This window comes from Heloderma suspectum, chromosome 8 (assembly GCF_057233095.1).
Source record: "Heloderma suspectum isolate Gila_16-S chromosome 8, 16-S_ref, whole genome shotgun sequence".
NCBI classification, from domain to species: domain Eukaryota; kingdom Metazoa; phylum Chordata; class Lepidosauria; order Squamata; family Helodermatidae; genus Heloderma; species Heloderma suspectum.
Genome location: NC_139465.1, coordinates 44,219,378 through 44,240,683, shown reverse-complemented (window position 1 = coordinate 44,240,683; position 21,306 = coordinate 44,219,378). Strand labels below are relative to the sequence as shown.

At 48.5% G+C, this 21,306-nt stretch overlaps 1 protein-coding gene across 2 annotated transcripts in view; it reads left to right on the top strand.

The window, feature by feature from the left end:
• The window catches only part of PEPD (peptidase D), a 252,054-nt gene that overhangs the window by 216,541 nt on the left and 14,207 nt on the right, over positions 1-21,306 (top strand). For both annotated transcript variants that reach the window (XM_084812216.1, XM_084812217.1), the window contains exon 12: positions 12,124-12,272. In XM_084812216.1, coding sequence (XP_084668342.1) covers positions 12,124-12,272 — 149 coding nt within the window. The remainder of the gene's footprint in view (positions 1-12,123; positions 12,273-21,306) is intronic.

Sequence of the window (21,306 nt, the reverse complement as noted above, 5' to 3'; positions counted from 1 at the left end):
CTTAATCAAAAGTGAAGCGTTCCTTGCAGGAGTTCTTGGCTGTCTTCTCTTGGTTGCAAATGGTAACAAGTGAAGCTCAGAGCAAAGTTTACTATTGCTTGGCACCTATTAGAATGAGTTCTCTATATCTGTACTTGATAAAGTGATGATAATTTCCAAGCATTCATGAGAAGGTTTTGAGTATTCCTTGTAAACACTGTCATCTTGTGGTGAGATATGAAATGGCACCTTCCTTTTAAAAGCAGCATCTTTTTTCTAAAATGAACTTCTCTCTGTCTCCTCTGCTAAGCCTGCAGGCCAAAAAATAGGGATAAATAGCCTTATCTCCTTTTTCTCCCTGTAAGGATTTTCATCTGCTTAAAACAGCAAATGCTTGAGCACTTTCATCTCTGCTTTTTTCTCTTCAAAAAATCATACTAATTAAGTAGTAGTAGGATGTCTGTCTTTAATACTGAAATCTGTTCTTGAAAAATGTAGTAGCAAGTCTGTCTTCTTAAGCAAGTTTCACTTCTGGTTTTTTCCATACTCCAGTGTTTCGCCTCCTGGCTCTCCTTGGCAATTTTTCCTCCCCGGTACTTTATTCCAGTAAAAGTTCCCTGTCTCCTGACAAATTCCTTCAACTTTATTTAAGTCCTCTGATGCCTGGCATACCAGAGAAACCAAATTTGTTATACTTCTGTCTGATACATGGAGCGATAGGATACCCAGTGAGTCACAGGACCCTCCTTGCTGCTTGAAAAACCTGTAAAGGCATGAATGATGTTGTCACTAGACTCAAAAGAACGGCTTTTGGAACCTCCTTGGAATATCTGTAGGGGAGACATAATACCCCCTTCTCGCGTAGGGAGCATTCACATCTTCTGGGAAGGCCCTGCTCTTGGTCCGCCATGTTGGAGGCACTTTTGGAGGGAAGGAGTTCGCTTGGCCCCTCTCTGTAGTCCTTCCGCCAGCAGGCAAAGGTATTTTTATTCAGACAGCCCTTTGGCCTGTAAGCTGGTCTGTTGCTGAAGGCGTTTTTATTGTGTCGGGTGCTGTTTATTTCTTTTATTGATGTGTTTTAATTGCAGGTTTGATTTATTTGTTTTTATGGTTTGTTTGTTAAGTTTTTGTTTTAATTGCTATTTTCTTATTGTTTGCCACCTTGATGGTGGAACTGTGGGATATAAATTGTTCTAAGTTTTATTTGTAAGTCACGGGGGGGGGGGGAGTTATTTAGGCTGAAAGGTGACTCATAAATTTTTATATAAAACAATGCATTTAATATAGATATATAAATCTAATAAATAGATAAATAGATAAATGCAGGCTTATACAACTACAAATTATGTGGAGAAAGCAGACAGATCATTCTCTTTCTCAGACTCAGCCCCCCTGTCCCTTTCTCTCTCTCTCTCTCTCTCTCTCTCTCTCTCTCTCTCTCTCTCATGCACACGCACAGTACTAATGGGAGGCACTCCACATGGTGCATAACTAACATTGCATTTAGCACCACAAAATGTAATGGCAGCTTTAAAAAGAATTAGACTCCTAGAGAGTAGATCTGCCAGAGGCTATAAGCCATGATGACTAAAGATGGAGCCTCCCTCTCCAGCTGCAGTCCTCTTCCTCCTGCCAGGGGCTGAGGACAAACAAGGGTTCGCCATGTCCACCGTGCCCTCCTTATGGTCTTATGATCTGAAGAAGAGAGGCCATTCTTGTTTTTCTTAGTTGAAGTGACTGGGCTCACGCAGGGCCATAAAAAAGCCCCGTGGGGCGATGCTTGCTTGTTTCCTGAACTGCAAACATGCAAATGATTTAATACTTCTAAATATTATCTAAAGGCATTGGAATCAAAACACCAACTTTTTGAGTAGCTTGAGCTACTGTATAGCAGAAAGGGAGGGTGGGGGGAGCCTGTTAGAGAGGTGCCGGCTGAGAGAAAAGCCCTGCAAAAGCCCCTGGGTGAGAGAGGGAGAACTGGGCACTGGGAGACATTCAGCTTGCCATGGACGTTTTGAGAAGCGTAAAGGAAGAAGAAAGGGTTCCTGTTCAGAACCATGGTTCCGGATATGGAGGGCCTTCGTTTGATGGTGGGACGCATGCTTTGCCCTGCAGGCAATCCCGGATCTGATCGCTATCTCTCTGGTATCGGGACGAGGGAAGATCTGAGACATAGGAACATCAGAAGCTGTTTTCTACTGAGTGTGACCCTTGGTCCATCTAGCCCAGTCTTATCAACACTGACTGGCAGCAGCGGCTCTCCAAGGATTCAGGCAGGAATTTTTCCAGCCCTACTTGGAGACACCAAGGATTGAACCTGGCACCTTCTGCATGCAAAGCAGAGGCTGTTCCACTGAGCTACGGTCCTGATCCAGAGAGCTCGTGCCAGTCGGAGTAGAGAATACTGGTCTAGGCCAACCAGCTGCAAGGGCGTTGCTAGGGCTGGGCCCAGGTGATTCTATTCCCCAGAGCCCTGAGAGTCCATTTATGCCCATGGAAGATTTCTTTCTTAGCTTAATTGACAGGCAGGGGGTGATTTTCATGGGGGAATGCAGATGGAATACCCCAGCCCCCCCCCCAAAAAAGATCACCCCCTCTCCGTGGCAATTAAGCTTGGGGAAAAATGAATGTGTGTTAATGAAAGCTTTTCTTCTAAGCTTAATTGCATGAGGTGGGGGCCATTTTTCTCCTGGAGGGAAAGAGAGAGGGAGGGGACAGGCGAGAAGGGGGGCGGGAAGGGACAGCAATAGACTGCAAATCAATTGAATTTTAAGAGGAACTACTGATCTGGGATGGTCAGGTGTGAGTGCAAATTAATTGAAGAATGTCGTGTTTATTTGGCGTGACTGGAATGAGAAATGAATTGGCTGGCTTTGCCTTCTTTGAGATTTAAATGAACACTAGTAATTATTTCTAAATTTGCATCTGTGGATATAGATTAGCATATGTAAATTTTACGCAGGTTTGTGTCCTGTGGGCCTGAGCCCCAAATCTTTTATGTGCCTGGCAACACCCACCCACCCCCCACCCCACTGGCCTGACTAGGCAGAAGGCAGTTTCATGCCCCCAGTGGTCGATTTCAGCTTTCCTTCTTTGGGTGTATGTTTGGGGGAAGCATAGTGTGGTGGTAAAGCCCCCGCCGTGCATGCAGGCAGTTCCTCTCCAACCTGTGGCATCTCCAGTCAACAGATCTCAGAGAACCAATGCCAGGAAAGGCGCGCCCAGGCAAAGGAGCCAGTCCAGGCAGGGCACGGAGGGCCAACGGGTCTGAGTCAGTCCAGCAAAGCTGTTTCCTGGACCTTCGTCTCCTTTCCTGGCATTAAAGATTAACTGCTGGTGGCCTTGGAGTGCCACAAGAATGCAGAGGGAGAACAGCATTCGGCTGTGGCTGCAGAGCCTGAATCTTCCCATCCCTGCAAACGGACTGAAGCCCCACCACCACCACCACCCACACACACGCGCCTCACAGTGAAGCACACAGTGGCATCGTCCACACATGCACGAACATCGCTTGGCAACGGGGGCTGGCCTATAGGAAAGGGCAACTGTGCGTCCAGGTCTGGGCAGAATGTTCATGTCGCCTCCAATGTGCTGCTTTTCCCCAGAGCTGGTTCTTTCGGGGGTTGAGACCAATGGCACCTGGAAAGGGAGACTGCTGCTTGTGGTGCATGCAGCCACTCCACTTCTCCCTCTGGAAGCCATGTTTCACAGGATCTTGCATCAGTTCAGAAGCCTGTACAGCCTGTTTGACCAGACGCAAAAGTGTGCCCCGTAGGAACTGAAGCCCCCTGCAACTCAGTTGCGTAAAAATGGACAGGAGGCCCTGGCGAAGTTCCACCAGGGCTTCAGTAACTTTCACCCTGCTCTCAACCTGAGTCTTGACCAGTCACACAACAGGTTCATTTTCTGGACAGGACTGTGCAACCACATAATGGACATATAAGCACCACTTTCTATTGGAAACCTACCAACTGTTGCACATACTTAACTTGCTTCCACCCAGATCCCACCACAAGATCCATTGTCTCCAGGCCCTAAGATACAACTATATCTGTTCAGATCCGTCAGACAGAGACACACAACTCAAGCATTTAATTCTAGCATCCCTCCGACTACAACAGAATAAGGAAACAGATTGTCATGGCCAGCTTGTTACCCAGGAGTCATCTATTACTGGACAGATCCAGAACAGAAGACAGCAGAGCACCACTTTTTGTCACCCACAGTTCCCAGCTAAAACCAGTCAAAGGTATCCTCAATCATCTGCAGCCCATCTTGGACAATGTCTCCTCTGGCAACACAGTTGCGGGACCTAAGAATGGCACCCACACATCTGCTCATCTTCCAATATGAGATATGCCATCATTTGCCAGCGACACCCCACTGCAGGGGTGTTGAACCTCTTTCGGCCTGAGAACGGAATTCATTTTTAGAAGTTGCTTTCCAGTGGTGGGCAGGGCCAAAGGCAAAAGGGGTGGGGCCCAAAACACCAGTACATTGTAGCTCAAAGCTCTTACAGCCAGTAACCAAGCCTAAGGAGATGCATTTTAGAATGGAAAAAGTGGGAACCACTGGTGAGGTGGTGAAGGGGGTGTGGCCACCTGGGGAACCCCAGAGGGCCGGATTTGGCTCCTGGATGTGAGGTTCAACACCCCTGCCCAACTGCATTCTATGTAGGACCAGCAGGCCCTATCACTGTGCAATAAATCAATAGACACAAACCTGACATCAGAAATGGCACTATTCAGAAACCAGTGGTGGTACGCTTCAGCACGCTGTCGCTGACCTTATAGTGGCTATTCTTGAACAAAGGCCCTTCAGAGACAGAGTTCACCGTGAAAGAGCTGAGCCACAGCTGTTCGTCAAGTTGTTCACTTGAGTGGTCCATCAATTGGTTCAGCTCCATCTCCTGTGGCTCGAATAGGGAGAAACATTTTTTTTAATCACACTGTGGCTGCAATCCTATACATACTTCTTGTTGTTGTTCAGTCATTAAGTCATGTCCGACTCTTCGTGACCCCATGGACCATGGCACGCCAGGCCCTCCTGTCCTGCGCTCTCTCCCGGAGTGTGCCCAAGTTCATATTCATTGCATCGGTGATGCTATCTAGCCATCTCATCCTCTGCCGTCCCCTTCTCCTTTTGCCTTCCATCTTTCCCAGCATCAGGGTCTTTTCCAGGGAGTTTTCCCTTCACATTAGGTGGCCAGAATATCTGAGCTTCACCTTCAGGATCTGTCCTTCCAATGAGCACTCAGGGTTGATTTCCTTTAGGATGGACTGATTTGACCTCCTTGCAGTCCTCGTAAGAGTCTTCTCCAGCACCACAGTTCAAAAGCATCAATTCTTCGGCGCTTAGCTTTCCTTATAGTCCAGCTCTCACAGCCATACATTGAAAGGAAACGTTCCTCCTGTGCAAGCACCGGGTCATTGCTGACCCCTAGAGGGACGCCGCTTACGCTGGCGTTTTCATGGCAGACTATAGCAGGGTGGTTTGCCATTGCCTTCCCCAGTCGTGACTACCTTTCCCCCCAGCAAGCTGGGTACTCATTTTACCGACCTCGGAAGGATGGAAGACTGAGTTGACCTGAGCCGACTACCCAAGACCCAGCTTCCGCTGGGATTGAACTCAAGTCGTGGGGAGAGTTTCGGTTGCAATACTGCCACCTACCACTCTGCGCCACACGAGGCTCCCAGACATACATTACTACTGGGAAAACCATAGCTTTGAATATACGAACCTTTGTCGGCAAGGTGATGTCTCTGCTTCTTACTATGCTGTCTAGGTTTGCCATAGCTTTCCTCCCAAGGAGCAAGCGTCTCTTAATTTCATGGCTACCGTCACCATCTGCGGTGATCTTGGAGCCCAAGAAAATGAAATCTGTCACTGCTTCCATTTCTTACCCTTCTATATGCCAGGAAGTGATGGGGCCAGACGCCTTGATCTTAGTTTTTTTAATGTTGAGTTTCAAACCAGCTTCTGCACTCTCCTCTTCCACCCTCAACAAGAGGCTCTTTAGATCCTCTTCATTTTCTGCCACTAGGGTGGTATCGTCTGCGTATCTGAGGTTGTTGATAATTCTCCCAGCAATCTTAATTCCGACCTGTGATTCATCCAACCCGGCGTTTCTCATGATGTACTCTGCATATAAGTTAAATAAGCAGGGCGACAATATGCAGCCTTGTCGTACTCCTTTCCCAATTTTGAACCACTCGGTTGTTCCATGTCTGGTTCTTACTGTTGCTTCTTGACCCTTGTACAGGTTTCGCAGGAGGCAGGTAAGGTGGTCTGGTACTCCCATCTCTTTCAGAATTTAACACAGTTTGTTGTGATCCACACAATCAAAGGCTTTAGCGTAGTCAATGAAGCAGAAATAGATCTTCTGGAATTCCTTTTTCTGGAATTCTCTTGCTTTCTCCATGATCCAGCGAATGTTGGCAATTTGATCTCTAGTTCCTCTGCCTCTTCAGAACCCAGCTTGTACTTCCGGTAGTTCTCGGTTCACATACTGCTGAAGCCTAGCCTGTAGGATTTTGAGCATAACCTTGCTGGCATGTGAAATGAGCACAATTGTACGGTAGTTTGAACATGCTTTGGCATTGCCCTTCTTTGGAATTGGAATGTAAACTGACCATTTCCAGTCTTGTGGCCCCTGAGTGCAGCACTTTAACAGCATCATCTTTTAGGATCTTAAATAGCTCAGCTGGAATACTGTCGTCTCCCCTAGCTTTGTTGTTACTAATGCTTCCTAAGGCCCACTTGACTTCACTCTCGAGGATGTCCAGCTCAAGTTCCGTGACCGCACTGTCATGGCTATCAGGGACATTCAGATCTTTTCTGTATAGTTCTTCTGTGTATTCTTTCCCCCTCTTCTGAATCTCATCTGCTTCTGTTAGGTCCCTGCCTTCTTTGTCCTTTATCAAGCCCATCTTTGCACAAAATGTTCCCTTGATATCCGATTTTCTTGAAAAGATCTCTAGTCTTTCCCATTCTGTTGTTTTCCTCGATTTCTTTGCATTGTTCATTTAAGAAGGCCTTCTTGTCTCGCCTTGCTATTCTCCGGAACTCTACATTCAGTTGGATATATCTTCCCCTTTCTCCCTTGCTTTTCACTTCCCTTCTTTCCTCAGCTATTTGTAAAGCCTCATCAGACAGCCACTTTGCTTTCTTGCATTTCTTTTTCTTTGGGATGGATTTCGTTGCTGCCTCCTGAACAATGTTACGGACCTCCATCCGTAGTTCCTCAGGCACTCTGTCTATCAGGTCTAATCCCTTAAATCTATTCCTCACCTCCACTGTATATTCATAAGGGATATGATTTAGGTCATACCAGAATGGTTTAGTGGTTTTCCCTACGTTCTTCAATTTAAGCCAAAATTTTGCAAGAAGAAGCTCATGATCTGAGCCACAGTCAGCTCCAGGTCTTGATTTTACTGACTGTATAGAGCTGCTCCATCTTTGGCTGCAAAGTACATAATCAATCTGATTTCGATATTGACCATCTGGTGATGTCCATGTGTAGAGTCGCCTCTTGTGCTGTTGGAAAAGCGTGTTTGCTATGATCAGCGTGTTCTCTTGGCAAAACTCTATTAGCCTTTGTCCTGCTTCATTTTGTACACCAAGGCCATGCCTGCCTGTTATCCTGGTGATTTCTTGACTTCCTACTTTAGCATTCCAATCCCCTATGATGAAAAGGACATCTTTTTTTGGTGTTAGTTCTAGAAGGTGTTGTAGGTCTTCATTGAACTGATCAAGCTCAGCTTCTTCAGCCTCAGTGATTGGGGCATAGACCTGAATTATTGTGATGTTGAATGGTTTGCCTTGGATTCAAATACTGAGATCATTCTATTGTTTTTGAGATTGTACCCCAGTACTGCTTTTCCCACCCTTTTATTGACTATGAGTGCTACTCCATTTCTTCTAAGGGATTCTTACCCACAGTAGTAGATATGATGGTCACCTGAATTAAATTCGCCCATGCTTGTCCATTTTAGTTCGCTGATTCCCAAGATGTCGATGTTCAATCTTGCCATCTCATGTTTGACCACCGCCAGCTTACCTCGATTCATTGATCTGACATTCCAGGTTCCTAAACAATATTGTTCTTTACAGCATCGGATTTTCTTTTCACCACCAGACACATCCACAGCTGAGTGTCCTTTCAGCTTTGGCCCAGCCGCTTCAGTCTTTCTGGCGCTACTTGGAAATCCCCTCTGCTCTTCCCCAGTAGTATATTGGACACCTTCCGACCTGAGGGGCTCATCTTCCGGCATCATCTCTTTTAGCCTTGTGATACGTTCCATGGGGTTTTCTTGGCAAGAACACTGGAGTGGGTTGTCATGTTTCCTTCTCCAGTGGACCACATTTTGTCAGAACTCTCTGCCATGACCAGTCCATCTTGGGTGGCCCTGCACGGCATAGCTTATGGCTTCACTGAGTTACGCAAGCCCCTTCGCCACAACAAGGCAGTGATCCATGAAGCGGTATACACACTTACCTGGGAGTAAGTCTCATTGAGCTCAGTGGGTCTTACTTCTTATTAGACATGCACAGGATTGCTCTGTAAATCAGCTTACCAATGCAAATATGTGTGTCTTATCACCCAACAAATGTTTGGTGAATTGCTGTGGTAAATAAGGCAATTATCACTGCCTGTACTTTCTGCATTTCTGTTCCCCCTGACCTCATTGTTTAGAATTCTCCATCACCGTCTTGTGTGGGACTCAGGACAACATTTCATGCGTCTGATGAAGTGGGCTGTAGTCCATGGTAGCTGATGCCAGCCTTCCCCAACCTAGTGCCCTCTGGCTGTTTTGGGCTTCAGCTCCCACCATTCTTGCCATTGGCCATGCTGACTGGGGCTGATGGGAGCTGAAGACTCAAACATCTGGAGGGCACCATGTTGGAGAATTCTGGCTAACACCATTAAAATTATTGTTCTTTTAAGATGCCACAAGATGCTTGGTTGTTTTTGTCCAGCTTCAGCCACCATCCTGTGAGAGTTAGACTTGTCTTGTCATCCTCTTTGGTGCTTCATCACTGGATTCATCATGAGTGAACCAGCCTTGAGGATTCTTCCTTGTGAACCTTATTTCGTCAAAATCCAGAATGCTTACTTAATTTATTTAATTTATCCAGAATAAATTCAGGATACATAAGAGATTGCCTGATCCCCTACCAACCTGCTTGGTTGCTGCCCTCATCAGCAAATACTCTCCTGGTGGCACATAACATTTCAGAGGTTAGGTCCAGCATGGCTTGGAATAGGGCCTTCAGTGTTGGAGCGCCCACTCTCTGGAACTCCCTACCACTACAAACTAGGCAGGTGCCAATCCTTCTGTTTTTTTCAGCACCTACTGAAAAGATACTTTTTCCAACAGGTATGCCCAGGAAGGTAATCTTGTGCTCTGTACATCGTTTAATTTCTTTAATATAAGTGATTCATAAATATCATTAAATTAATAGATAAAATCCATAGCTGCACAATCTTTGTTATGTACACTATGGAGTACCTACTTTTTCTTTGACCTAATCCATTTAATCTAAAAACACCTCTTTAAAAAGAACATACACTCCCTGTTTTGTGCTTCTGTGAAATGCAGACACATCTTTCTCAACTGGAAAAAAAGAAGCCGCATACTTGGCTTCTGAAGCCGCATCCCCTTGTGACAAAATCGCCTGGCTCACGTTCTGGATGGTTGGGCATCTGTAGACAGGGAGGACTGTTCCAAGCCCGTCTCCTCCTCGCTGTCAGGATATCTATGAGCGCCTGTGCATAGTTAAGCAACAGCATTAAGAGGGCTTGATTCAGAGCCAAGGACAACTCATATGATGTTCTAGAAATGAAATGAATTGCTCGGTGCGCCATCCGATGCCAGCTGCCTTACTCATGGCAAAACTGGGAGGTGGTGACCTTTTACATACATGTGGTGGGCATGATGCTATTTACAGTAAAAGTCAATAATTGGAAGGCTGCCTTTTGCCCTACTTCTTTAATCTCCACTTGTTTGATCAGCGCACTGGGAGCAAAATGTTCCAGCGTGGTGCTGGAGCTCAGGCACAGGAGATCCAGAGGGAACAATTGGCCCGGCCGACACACCCACCTTGGAACTGGATGTCCCTGGGAACGATCTAACATCTCTGCTATAATGTCACCAGTTGGCCTCCCCAGCATTTTCTGGCCATGCTGTATTTTGACACTGAGTTTATAAAAGTTATGGTAGAGATGCCACACAGAGCACATTCCTGCAGGGTGGCTGTGTTGTCTGTCTGCAGCAAAGAAGCACCTTAAAAACTCATGGGTCGTTGGTTGCAGAAACTTTCATGGACCAGGCCCAACTCTCTCCCTCATACACACATGCATGCTCTTTCGCACGTGCACACTTACTCTCCTATATGCACACTTGTGCACACACTAATGAACGCTCACATGCATGCATACTCTTGCACATGCACACACTCATACACACAGGCACACTCTTACATACACACGCACTCATGCAGCACACACACACACTCATGCACAGGCATGCATTCTTTCACACACTGTCTTACACACACACTTCCACACATACACACATATTCTCGTCCATGCTGACTCCCACATACACACAGATGCATGCACTCTCTCACACAGGCACACTCACTCTCTTACACACTTGGGCACACATGCACACACTCCTGCACACGCACACTCTCATGCAGCACACTTGCATGCACACTCACACATACACTCACACTCTCTTGCACAGGTGCACTCACTTTCTCACGCAGACACAAGTTCTCTCTCTCTCTTTCTCTCTCACCCTCTGTCCCACCCCCCCCCCCCAAGAATAAAGTGCTAAATGGTGGGGGCAAAATGCAAGGGTAGCCATCAGCTTGTGACATCTGTGCAGAAGCCAAATGTACAGACGATAAAGAGAACAAAGGCACCGCTTGCAGCAGCAGTCGCTGGGGATAGGCTGAAGAGCCCTATTCAGAGGTTGGGGTCACACATGGTATCTGAGGGAGTTCCGGACCAGGTGGAAGCTGTCACAAGTACAAAGAGATGGTGATGGTGAAGGTGCCACTATACTTGCAAAGGCTCCCTCCCTGCAGAGGTTTCTGCTGTCCTCACGGTGACCATAAATACATGGTGACTTTGAGACCAGCTATCTGATGTTGGAATTGGGTCTACTTAGACTGGCCTGTTTGCGTGTAGACATCTGAGGGCATTGCTTGCATGTGCAGTTGGCGGCATATATCACTGGGGAGGGTGGGGAGTTGAGTGGACAACTAAGACTCGGGTATCATTAGGGCATGTAATGGGATAAGGGGACTGAGCAAGCACCAGAGTTTATTGCAGGGCCTGCTCCTGGGTTTGTGTAGCATGATTGAGCTCAAAGCTCCTACTGCCGGTCGCGAAGCCTCAGGAGAGGCATTTCAACCTTTTAGAATGGGGCGGGGGGACTGCACAAAAGCCAGGAGACCCCCAACGATCAGCAGTCAGGGAAAGGGGTGTGGCCCTCCGGGGAACCCTGGAGCGCCAGATCGGGACCCCAGGCAGGCAGGATTTGGCCTCCAGGCCTGAGAGTCAACACCCCTGGTTTAGCCCAAAGGGTTCAAAGGACTGAACAACTCTCCAAAATAGAGGATTATCCTCTGAAAAGTAAGGCACCTGGCCACCCTACTAATACAGTTGGCTGGAATCCCCAGATGTTTTGAGAGCTGGTGTGATGTTGTGGCAGAGAAAGTGAGCTGCCAGTTAGAAAGTCCTTGCTTCAAATCTCACCCTGCCATGGACTTTCTAGGGGACCCCAGTCTCTCATTCTCAGCCCTGTGTATGCAATACTGGAGTGGCAATGCTGGCCTACCTCACAGGATTGTCATAAGAATTGCGGCAAGGAAGCATAGATAAAGGACTCCAACAAGAGTGACAAAAATGCTACATCTCCTTATTCAGTTATACCCAGATGATCAACCAGGGAGCACTTTGAGTTAGAACTGATTTTGCTGAAGACGCTGATCAGCTGTTATACAGAGACGGATTTGGGGCTCAAGCTGCACTTCCGTTCCAGGCCCAAATTAGGGTTTCTTTCCTTCTTTTTATTGTTCCCCTGAATGCCAGGTTTTCACCCCAGGGCTGTTCTTCCGTCTTCTCTGCAGCTTATTCGACATGGGCGGCGAATACTATTGCTACGGCTCGGACATCACCTGCACATTTCCGGCAAATGGAAAGTTCACTCCTGACCAGAGGGCCATCTACGAGGCCGTGCTGAAGTCATCCCGGGCTGTGCTGAAGGCGGTCAAGCCAGGTAAAAGATCAGCCCGTGTCGACAGGAAAGAGGGAGCCTGGGCAGATGGCCTCTCTGCCGGAGGCTGCTCTGTCTGGCGCGGCGCCCTTCCCGCTCCACGCTGCTGCTTAGCGCTCACAGACAGGATGGGGCTGGCCACACCTCGTGCCGGCCCCGAATGGAGGGGCCTGGCTGTCTGTGCAGACAGACGAGGGTTGCCGGCAGCCCCCTCTGCACCCTCTTCTCCTGTAAACCAGAGAGCCAGCTTTCCAGCCACGCTGTTCGCCCCTTCCCTCTGCTGCCTACGATCTGTGACAGATTTGCTTCACTTTGCTTTCCTGAGACTAGAACTGGCAGCAGTAATGACTGAGCCATGTTTATGGTGCTTTCAAGCTTTCCACCTTGAGTCTATTAATTAATGTAATTCACTAAAGACATTGTCGCCCACTTTTCAGCCGAAGAGACTCCCAGGGTGGCTCCCAGAAGGTCAATACAAACAAGACAGTCCTGTCCCAGAAGCTGGCCGTCTGGCTGGCGGTCTAATATACGCAACAGAGAAGGCAGGAGAGACGAGGAGGGAAGACTAGAACAAGCCAGCTCAGACACCAGTGCCGAGCAGTTCTCGTCATGACCAGCCGGAACGGGGACGGTTCAGGGCGACGAGGGGTGTGATGGAGCGGGACTTCCAGCAGGGCCCGCTTTCATCTCTGCCTCTGCACCAGCCGGGTGGGATGTCTGTCGCCGGGTGGTGGGGAAGGGTGGCGCCCGTTGGAGCGGCGGTCGCAGCAGAGCCGACAGCACAGCCCCGCTTCCCATCGCTCGCTCTGGCGCGACCTGATGGCGCAGCTGCTGCAAGGGGGCCACTGACAGAGAGCCCCGCAGCGCTGGTTCCCCGCAGAGCCCTCCTGCGCCAGAGTCGCTGCTAATGGATCCCTGCGTATCCTGGGACACACTCTCAGTCCCGTGGGCCGTGGGCCAGGGCTGCTGGGCCTCCCCGTCACGTTGCGTCAGGGGTGCAGAGCCTCCAGCTTGGGCCAAATCCAGCCCGCTCTGGCCCTCCCACCCCCTGCCAATTGTTTTGTGGTCTCCTGGCTTTTGCACAGTTTTTGTCCCCATTCTAAAAAGTGGAAACGTCTCTCCCAAGGCTCAGTGATCGGCAGCAAGAGCTTTTCTTTTGGAATAGGCTGGCATTTTGGTCCCACCCCTTTTGCCTTTGGCCCCGCCCACCGCTGGAATACAGCCCCCGGGAGCTTCTCCAAAATGGAATGCAGCCCTCGGGCAGAAAGACTTCCATCTCCCCTAGGCTAGACAAAGACCTGGGTGACAATTCCCATAATCCTTGCCCGCTGGGCCATGCTGGCTGGTTGGAGCTGGTGGGAGTTGTAGTCCAACACATCTGGAGAGCACCACACTGGGGAATGCTGCCCTGTTTCATTAAGCCCTTCTCCCAGCAAGACACATCGTCTTCCTACATTCCAATTAAAAGTTTTTTGTCTAGCAGATGTCTCCCGAGGAAAGACTCAAGAGAAGCCAACTTGGCGAGAGTCGGCTCCCCACCCCCCTCCCCAGCTTATTTATAACCTTGTATACCCCAAATCCCCACTGAACTGACATGGCATTTGGACTCTCATTGGGGAAAGAGGGCTGTTGTGCTCTGACTGATGATGTTTGCTTCCCTAAAATATGAAAAATACAAAGCGCTTCCAAATATGCACAGACGTGGATGCTGTTTTCCACCCGCCCAGCTTTCCTGCCCCCCCCCTTTATTGGCAGCTATGCATCCAGGCTGTTAGAACAGACTTCCCTAACATGGTGCCCTCCAGATGTGTTGGACTACAACTCCAAACGTCCACCAGCCAGCTGGGAGTTGTAGTCCAGTACATCTGGAGGGCACCAGGTTGGAGAGCATTGTCCTGGTCTGATCAATGCTGGTGCTCCAATATGCATCTCCCACCAGCTGTCTTGTGCGGCTCCCCATTGTTTCCCCTGGACCTATGCAAGAGAACTTCCAGTGGATGGTGCCCATGCCTCCATATCTGTCGGCCACTCTGCAGCCCTTAATAGTGCGCCAGATTTACCGCATGAGTTCTGCCCCTCTCACCACAGAGTAAAAGCATTGAGCGGGAGGGGTTCTTGATGTCTCAGCCTCTTGCACAAGACTCTTTGAAAGGAGCACTAAAGCAGCTTGCACAAGAAACCTTCCTGGTGGATCGTGCCCCGTGAGTCTGTTCTGCCCCTCTCTTACACTGCTGTTCTTAAGGGCCCTCCAAATCTTCCATGTTGGGCAGCCATTTCTTTGGTGTTGGTTCACATACCTTCCGACCCCTTTTATGAAGCAGCTAGTGAACTGATCCGGGTGAGAATAGCCCTTTGTCTGATACGGTGAAGCCTTCAAGCAGACTTACACAGCTGTCAGAGATGGACCCCTTGAGTGAAGGCTGGCCTGCTGGCGCCCCTGGGCACAGACCCTGCCACGGTGCATCCCTGTAGCCCCTGAGGGAGGGGTCTGTCCACTCGACTCCCCTGAGTGGGGGCTGCCACACAGCAGATGGGAGGCGGCAGGCATATAACTGTGTCTCTCGGACTGCTGATCTTCTGAGAGAGAGAGAGAGAGAGAGACCGACCGCAAAAGGTGTCCTCTATGCATCCAGGCCTCTTGCCTCCATGGATTCTGAGCAAGAGCTGGCCAGTGAAACCTTTGTGAGCCTTTTGGTCCCCGAGCGTCAGTGAGAAGATCAGTCATTGGTTCACTGACCTACATTGCACAGTATCTCCCTTGGCAGCGAATTAAGAATGGAGCAGACGCATCATCAGCAGATTTTCCCTGAGGACAGATGTCTCGTGCGACACTGGTCCAAAGTCCAAGGGTTTTCCAGTCCGGCTGTGTAAACCTGGCCCTCCAGGCCTGATGGCTGGCTTATGAACCATGCAGCATTGAGGGCCAGGGGAAATTGCCCAAGGATCTGAATGGGGGTGGGTGGGTGAGTGGGATGGATCTATAAGTAACCCAGAAAGTATTGCATAGCACAGGCAGTTTCAGATGGCATCTGTCTCTGCAGCCAAGCCCTTTGAAAATGAATGGATGTCACAGAGGCATACAGGGGCAGCTGCTGGTTGAGGATCTGCACAGATAATCTCCTGTTTTAACTCCGATTATACAGAATTGAACTGCACAATAATTCTCTCTTTTATTTGAGTGCTGGACTAAGACTGTGGAGAAAACCCAGTAGCTACAAAGCTCGCTGGGCTACCCTGGGCCAGTCACTACCTCTCAGCCTGACCCACCTCATAAGGTTGGTGTGAGAATAAGATTGGGAGGGTTGGAGAGAAGCATATATGCCACCTCCAGCTACTTGAAGGAAGAGCAGGATATAAATGCAATGAAATAAAAATAGTTTGCGGGGGGCACGGCAGGCACCCTTGACCTGGAAGAGGTGGGGTGTGCAAAGCAAAGCATCAGTTTACCTTGCCTTTGACCATTTCATGTGCTCCATGCGGGGGGAGGGGAGCTGTTGGGGAGTAGGGCCCTTTGGTGCCCTAGCAAATGCCCAACTGTACCACCTCTAGAGCCAACCCTGCTGTAAAATAATGTATGTGGCTGACCCCTTTAACGTGAAGAGGCAAGCAGCGAGACAGCAAAACCATTTTTCTGGGTTCTTTGGGGAAGGGGGAAGTCTGCAATGGGGCCTAAAATTATTTATCTAATTAAAGCTGCCTATTCCTGAGCTGTATGAAAGAATAATGCGGTGTTTTCTCCCACTTCTAATTTTTAGGATCACATTTTTTAAAAAAATTACAGGATTGGGGCAAGAGGGAATGAGAGATCTGACGTCTCTCAGAGCGTAATATATTGATATGTCTCTGAGCACCATTAATGAAGTTGCAGAGATGCACAGTGGCATCGGGGCATTAATCTGGTCCTCTTCGAAATTCTGCCCAGCTACTGGCCTGCAAAGGTTTGTGGGGCATCTTGCAAGGAGCTGGGCGCTTCTGGTGTGGCGCTGGCATCCTTGGGGTTGTACTAATACTTTGGTTGCTAATGTGAAATGTTTGTTTGACAAAATCACAGCAAATTGAGGCACCAAGTGGGTCGCCCTCCCCGGGGTTGGGTCATGGTGAGAAAGGAAGGAGGAGGCCCTTAATGAAATCCACAAGTCCCACCCCCTGATCCCCCCGCCCATTTTAGCCAACCCATGCCCCTTTCACCTTCCATAAACAATAGCTAAGTACCTGTCCTTATGGTTTAAAACTGGTGGAAGAACTTGTACATATTACCATATATTGTCCCTCATATAATGTAAAACGGCAGCAGTCACCAACCTGGTGCCCTCCAGATGTGTTGGACTACAACTTCCATCAACCCCAACTAAGGGGACAACATTTAGATCAGAATTTAGAGAGACATTTGGGAAGGTCTGTCCATGAGACTGTATCTGATTTGTGGAAAAGTTCAGTATCTTAACAGCAAAGACTGCTTGTTTTCTAGCTACAGTAATTGATATTAGGGGAAATTCTTAAGGGAGAGAGCTGTGCCTTGTCAGGGAGAGGCAGAACTTTAACTTTTGAGTGATCTCATATAATATTATACAGGTCTGTATAAATTTTACTTATTTTAGCTAGAGATCAAGCATTTTAAGTGTATTCTATATGATCTGGGTTTGTGTATGTAAATACGTTATCTTTGTATTGACATCCAGTATTTATTTATTTATTTATTTATTGCATTTATACCCCACCTTTTTTCCTCTTGCAAGGAACCCAAGGCGGCTTACATTATCCTCCTCCTCTCCATTTTATCCTCACAACAACAAGCCTGTGAGGTGGGTTGGGCTGAGAGTGTGTGGCTGGCCCAAAGTCACCTACTGAGCTTCCATGGCCAAGTGGGGACTAGAACCCGGATCTCCCAGCTCCCAGTCCAACCCTCTTGCCACCAGTATCTTTTGTTAAATATTTTGTGATGGTCTGACAACTATATACAATTAAACAAATCTGATCTGATCAGTAGCTAAGGGGTTTGCCACGAAAGGTAAGGGGGCTAGGACCTCTCTGCCCACCCCACCCCACCCCACAATTCAATCAATGAGCTCCATCTGAAATCCCTAAATGAAGAGGTTGCTCCTCAGTCTTTGTTCTCAACTAGTTCCTTTTTTCATGCAAGTTATCAGATGTCCTAGATTCCCTCCCCATCTGACATACTTTCTGGAGTAAAACATTGCAGTCTTTTTCCATGTTCAGAGGTTGAAAAAGCACATCGTGTTGCAGTGGGTGCAAAATCTAAGCTTCCTGAGGATCTCAAGCTTTTTGTTGTTCTTTTTTAAAAGCCAGTTTCTAACCCTCATGGCTGCAAATATATGCTTGGAAATATGTTGGAAATGTCTGCACAAATGTCTCCTGAAGGCCACACCCCTTTTCCTCTGACCGTCTATCACTCGTCATTTCCTGGCTTTTGCGGATCCATCCCCCCCCCCCCCCCCGAAGGTTGAAATGCCTCTCCTAGTGCTTAAGTGCTGGCAGGAAGAGCTTTAAGCTACAATATGCTGGAATGTTTGCCTTGCCTCCTTTACCTTTGGCCCCACCCACCACTGGAATGCAGCCCCTGAGAGTTTCTCCCAAACTGAATTTGGCCCTCAGGCCAAAAGAGGTTCCACAGCCCTGCTGTCCGCTGGGAAGCCTTCCACAACCTGGGCCCTGCATACCTCGAGGAGTGCCTCCTTCTCCATATGGGTTCTGCAGCTGAGTTCTTGCTTCAGGACAGCACCAGGCAGGGCTCTGCTGGTTGTGGCCCCTCCCTTGGAAGGCCATCAGGCTTCTCCCTCTCTGCACACTCCCCATCAGGTGGCAAAGTTTTACACCCGGATGGCTGAGTTCAGCTGGGTTTGGAAATTGCAGTTGCATTCCACTTGCCAGTTTTAAATGTTTCATTTTTAAACAGGAGTAGTGTTCTAGTCCTTGTAATGTCACTTCAGATATTGCAGCTTTCCCTAACCTCGTGCCCTCCAGATGTTTTGGACTACAACTCCCATAAACCATGATGATTGGCTGTGCTGGCTGTGGCTGATGGAAGTTGTCATCTGAAACATCTGCAGGGTTTTTTACAGGGGCTTTGTACGAAAAAATAGATGAATCCCTGTCCAAAATGAGCTTATAATCTAAAACTGATTGTGGGCATGGCAGGGGGATAGCAAGGGATGAACATTAAGCTTGGTCACTGTTGGAGATCAGGTTTACGTGGGTAAACCTAGGGTCTCCAGTGTGGTGCCCATGAGCGCCAGTGTGCCTACAGACCCCTCTCTTGGTGCCCACCAAGCTCCCTGCCCTTTCGGATTTTTGTTTTATTTCTTAAGGTTTTCTTTAGTTCTTTAACCGGTTTTTTTTTAAACTGGGAGGCTGGCTTGTTGTAGAGCGCCATCTTCCAGCGCCATCTTTATTTGGGTTCAGAAGAGTGGGTTTGAATTTTGGAGCTCAGTGCCCACCTCTGCTTGGACTTGGTTCTTGGGCAAGTGACTTTTCTTTTAGCCTCACCAGTTTGTATTCTGGGAAATGAGGATTTTGTGACTGGCTATGGCCACCATAGCAGCCATTTTATGAATGGGCAAGCCCCCCATGCCAGCCATTTTGTGAGAACTCCCACGACACTGCCAAAATTGCTAATGTGACCACCGGCCCAGAAAGGCTGGGGAGTAAGCCAAAGGCCTTGCCGAGCTTGTGGGTTTCGGAAAGGGGCTTGACGAAAGGGAAGGGAAAGGCACTGGCACCATATCCCTGCTTGAGGAAGGAGGAAGTTCAGACATCACCTGAGAGACGCTGGCCCAGTTTGCGCATAATGACAGTCCACATTTGTTTAAAACCCTGCATTGCTCCTGCAGTCACTCCCATTGCAAGTAGGGGCGGCTAAACAGCAAACCCCAGAACAAACCATGGGTTCTTTCTCTGGCTTGGTAGGGGAAAGACCAGGCAGAGGTTCAGATTCGGATGTCAAACAACCCAGGGACGGAGACGACGACAACTAGGAGGTTTGCCTAAAGGGGAGTGGACCTGCTTCTTCCAGCTTCAGAACTGCTGGAGTCACCATTCTTCCTGGAGAGAGGCTGCTCACCAGAGATAAGCTGCCTAGATAATACGAGGGGTGACAGACAAAGCCGAGGAAGGGGTTTTTTTTCTCATCAGGCTTGGGGCTAGTGAGAGTAACTGATCAAATAAAACGCAGAAGGTACCTGAGAAATGAAGGTGGAGAGGAGGACATGCAAAGGTGGGAGAAGGCAGAGACGCCAAGCGCTGATACTTCGAGCATTTGACTGAATTGGACCAGTGGAAGCTGGTGGCTCTGATATCACTGGGGCAGTGAATCCACTCCAGGTTTCAGTCAGAACCAGTGAGAACTCTAAAGGAGCTCTCCAAGGTGCGAACCACTGACATCCGAGCCACCAGCCGCCACTGAATTGGACTTTTGTCCATCTAGGTCAGGGGTGCAGAACCTCAGGCCTGGGGTCCTCATGTGGCCCTGCTCCAGGGTTCCCCCAAAGGCCTTGTCCCCTTCCCAGCCCTCTTCTCCCCGACTGCTGATTGTTTTGTGGTTTCCTGGCTTTTGCGCATGTCTCTCCCCCACCCTGATTGTACAAACCAAAAAGACCCCATCGCCAATGATAGCATTATTTCCATACGAAATCTGTATGACAGCCTTCCCCACCCAACCTGGTGCCTGCCAGATGTGCTGGACTACAACTTCCAGCATCCCCACCCATCTGGCAGGCACTAGGGTGGGGAAGCCTGCTGTGTGACATGGGAGACATCGCCCTTCAAATATAAGAATAATCTCCTGGTCAGCGTTAGCCTCCCAAGGTTCCAGGGTAAATGAGATCCTTTTCAACACTCACAGAATTAATCAGGAATTGTCAAGTCTTCACACGTGAATATCAACCTTCTTCACATTTCAGACATTCTGTGTAACAGACACTCAAAATCGTCTTGCCTTCAAAACATATAAGTGGTTAATGCCCAGATGCATTTCACCCCCTTTTCTATTTATTTCTCTCTCTCTTGCTCTCTTAAAAATAAGGAAAGAAAAAGCTTATACTGACCCAGTTCGCACAATCAAAACAGCCCAACGGGCTGTTTAAGCCATGGTGATGCCGGCATGTGCTGGCTGGGATTTGCATATTCAACTCCTGGCTGTGCCTTGTCATTCCATGTGAACCCCGGGTTAACCCTCACATAACCCACAGCTCACAGGTTCACATGACACAACAAGCCACAGCCAGGCATTGAATATTCAGAACTCCCACCTGCACACGCCACAGCCACTGTGGCTTAAATGAGCTACGGTGGGCTGTTTGATCGTGCAAACTGGCTCAACATCTTGGGTCCATAGTGAAATATTTATTATCCAAGAGCATGATTGGGATATCCTGCTTTGCTATGGGGATGAGACAGAATTACAGTGTTGCCCACACCAAAGATGGCCGCTGCCGCATCTTTTGAACCACTGTTCTGAATGCTTCAATTCTAGTGGGGAACTCAGGGGCTCCTTCCACCTTCTTCAAGTTGGGTCATTCAGTTAGCATTTCAAACCCTGGCCAGCAGGATTTCTACGAACAGAAATGTATCTCTTCCTTTTCACGTGTGTCTTCCTTTGACCAAAATGTTATGATTGCACCCCACTTGTATGTGTGTGGGTGGGGTGGGGGTTGTTTGGGTGAATTTTTTGCATTTATGTATTTAAAGCCCACTGCTCAGCCCAAAAGGCTCCCGGAGCAGCTTAGATACGATCAGTAAGAACAAGACAGTCCCTTTCCACAGGCTTACAATCTGAATGGACACGACACAAAAGGAAAAAAGGGATGGGGAGGGAAGAGGGGGGAAAGCGAGTAGTATCTCAGCAGGGCCCGATGGGATGGGCCTGCTTCCCACCTCACCTCCCTCTGCTGCAGTCTCCTGGAATGGCGATTGGTGGTGACAATTCAGGGCAGAGGAGGAATATGTCCAGCAACATGCACCGTATCCCTAGGAGCTCCTCTGTACGCTTTTGGGGGTAGCTGTCTTTTATTGGTGTGGAAAT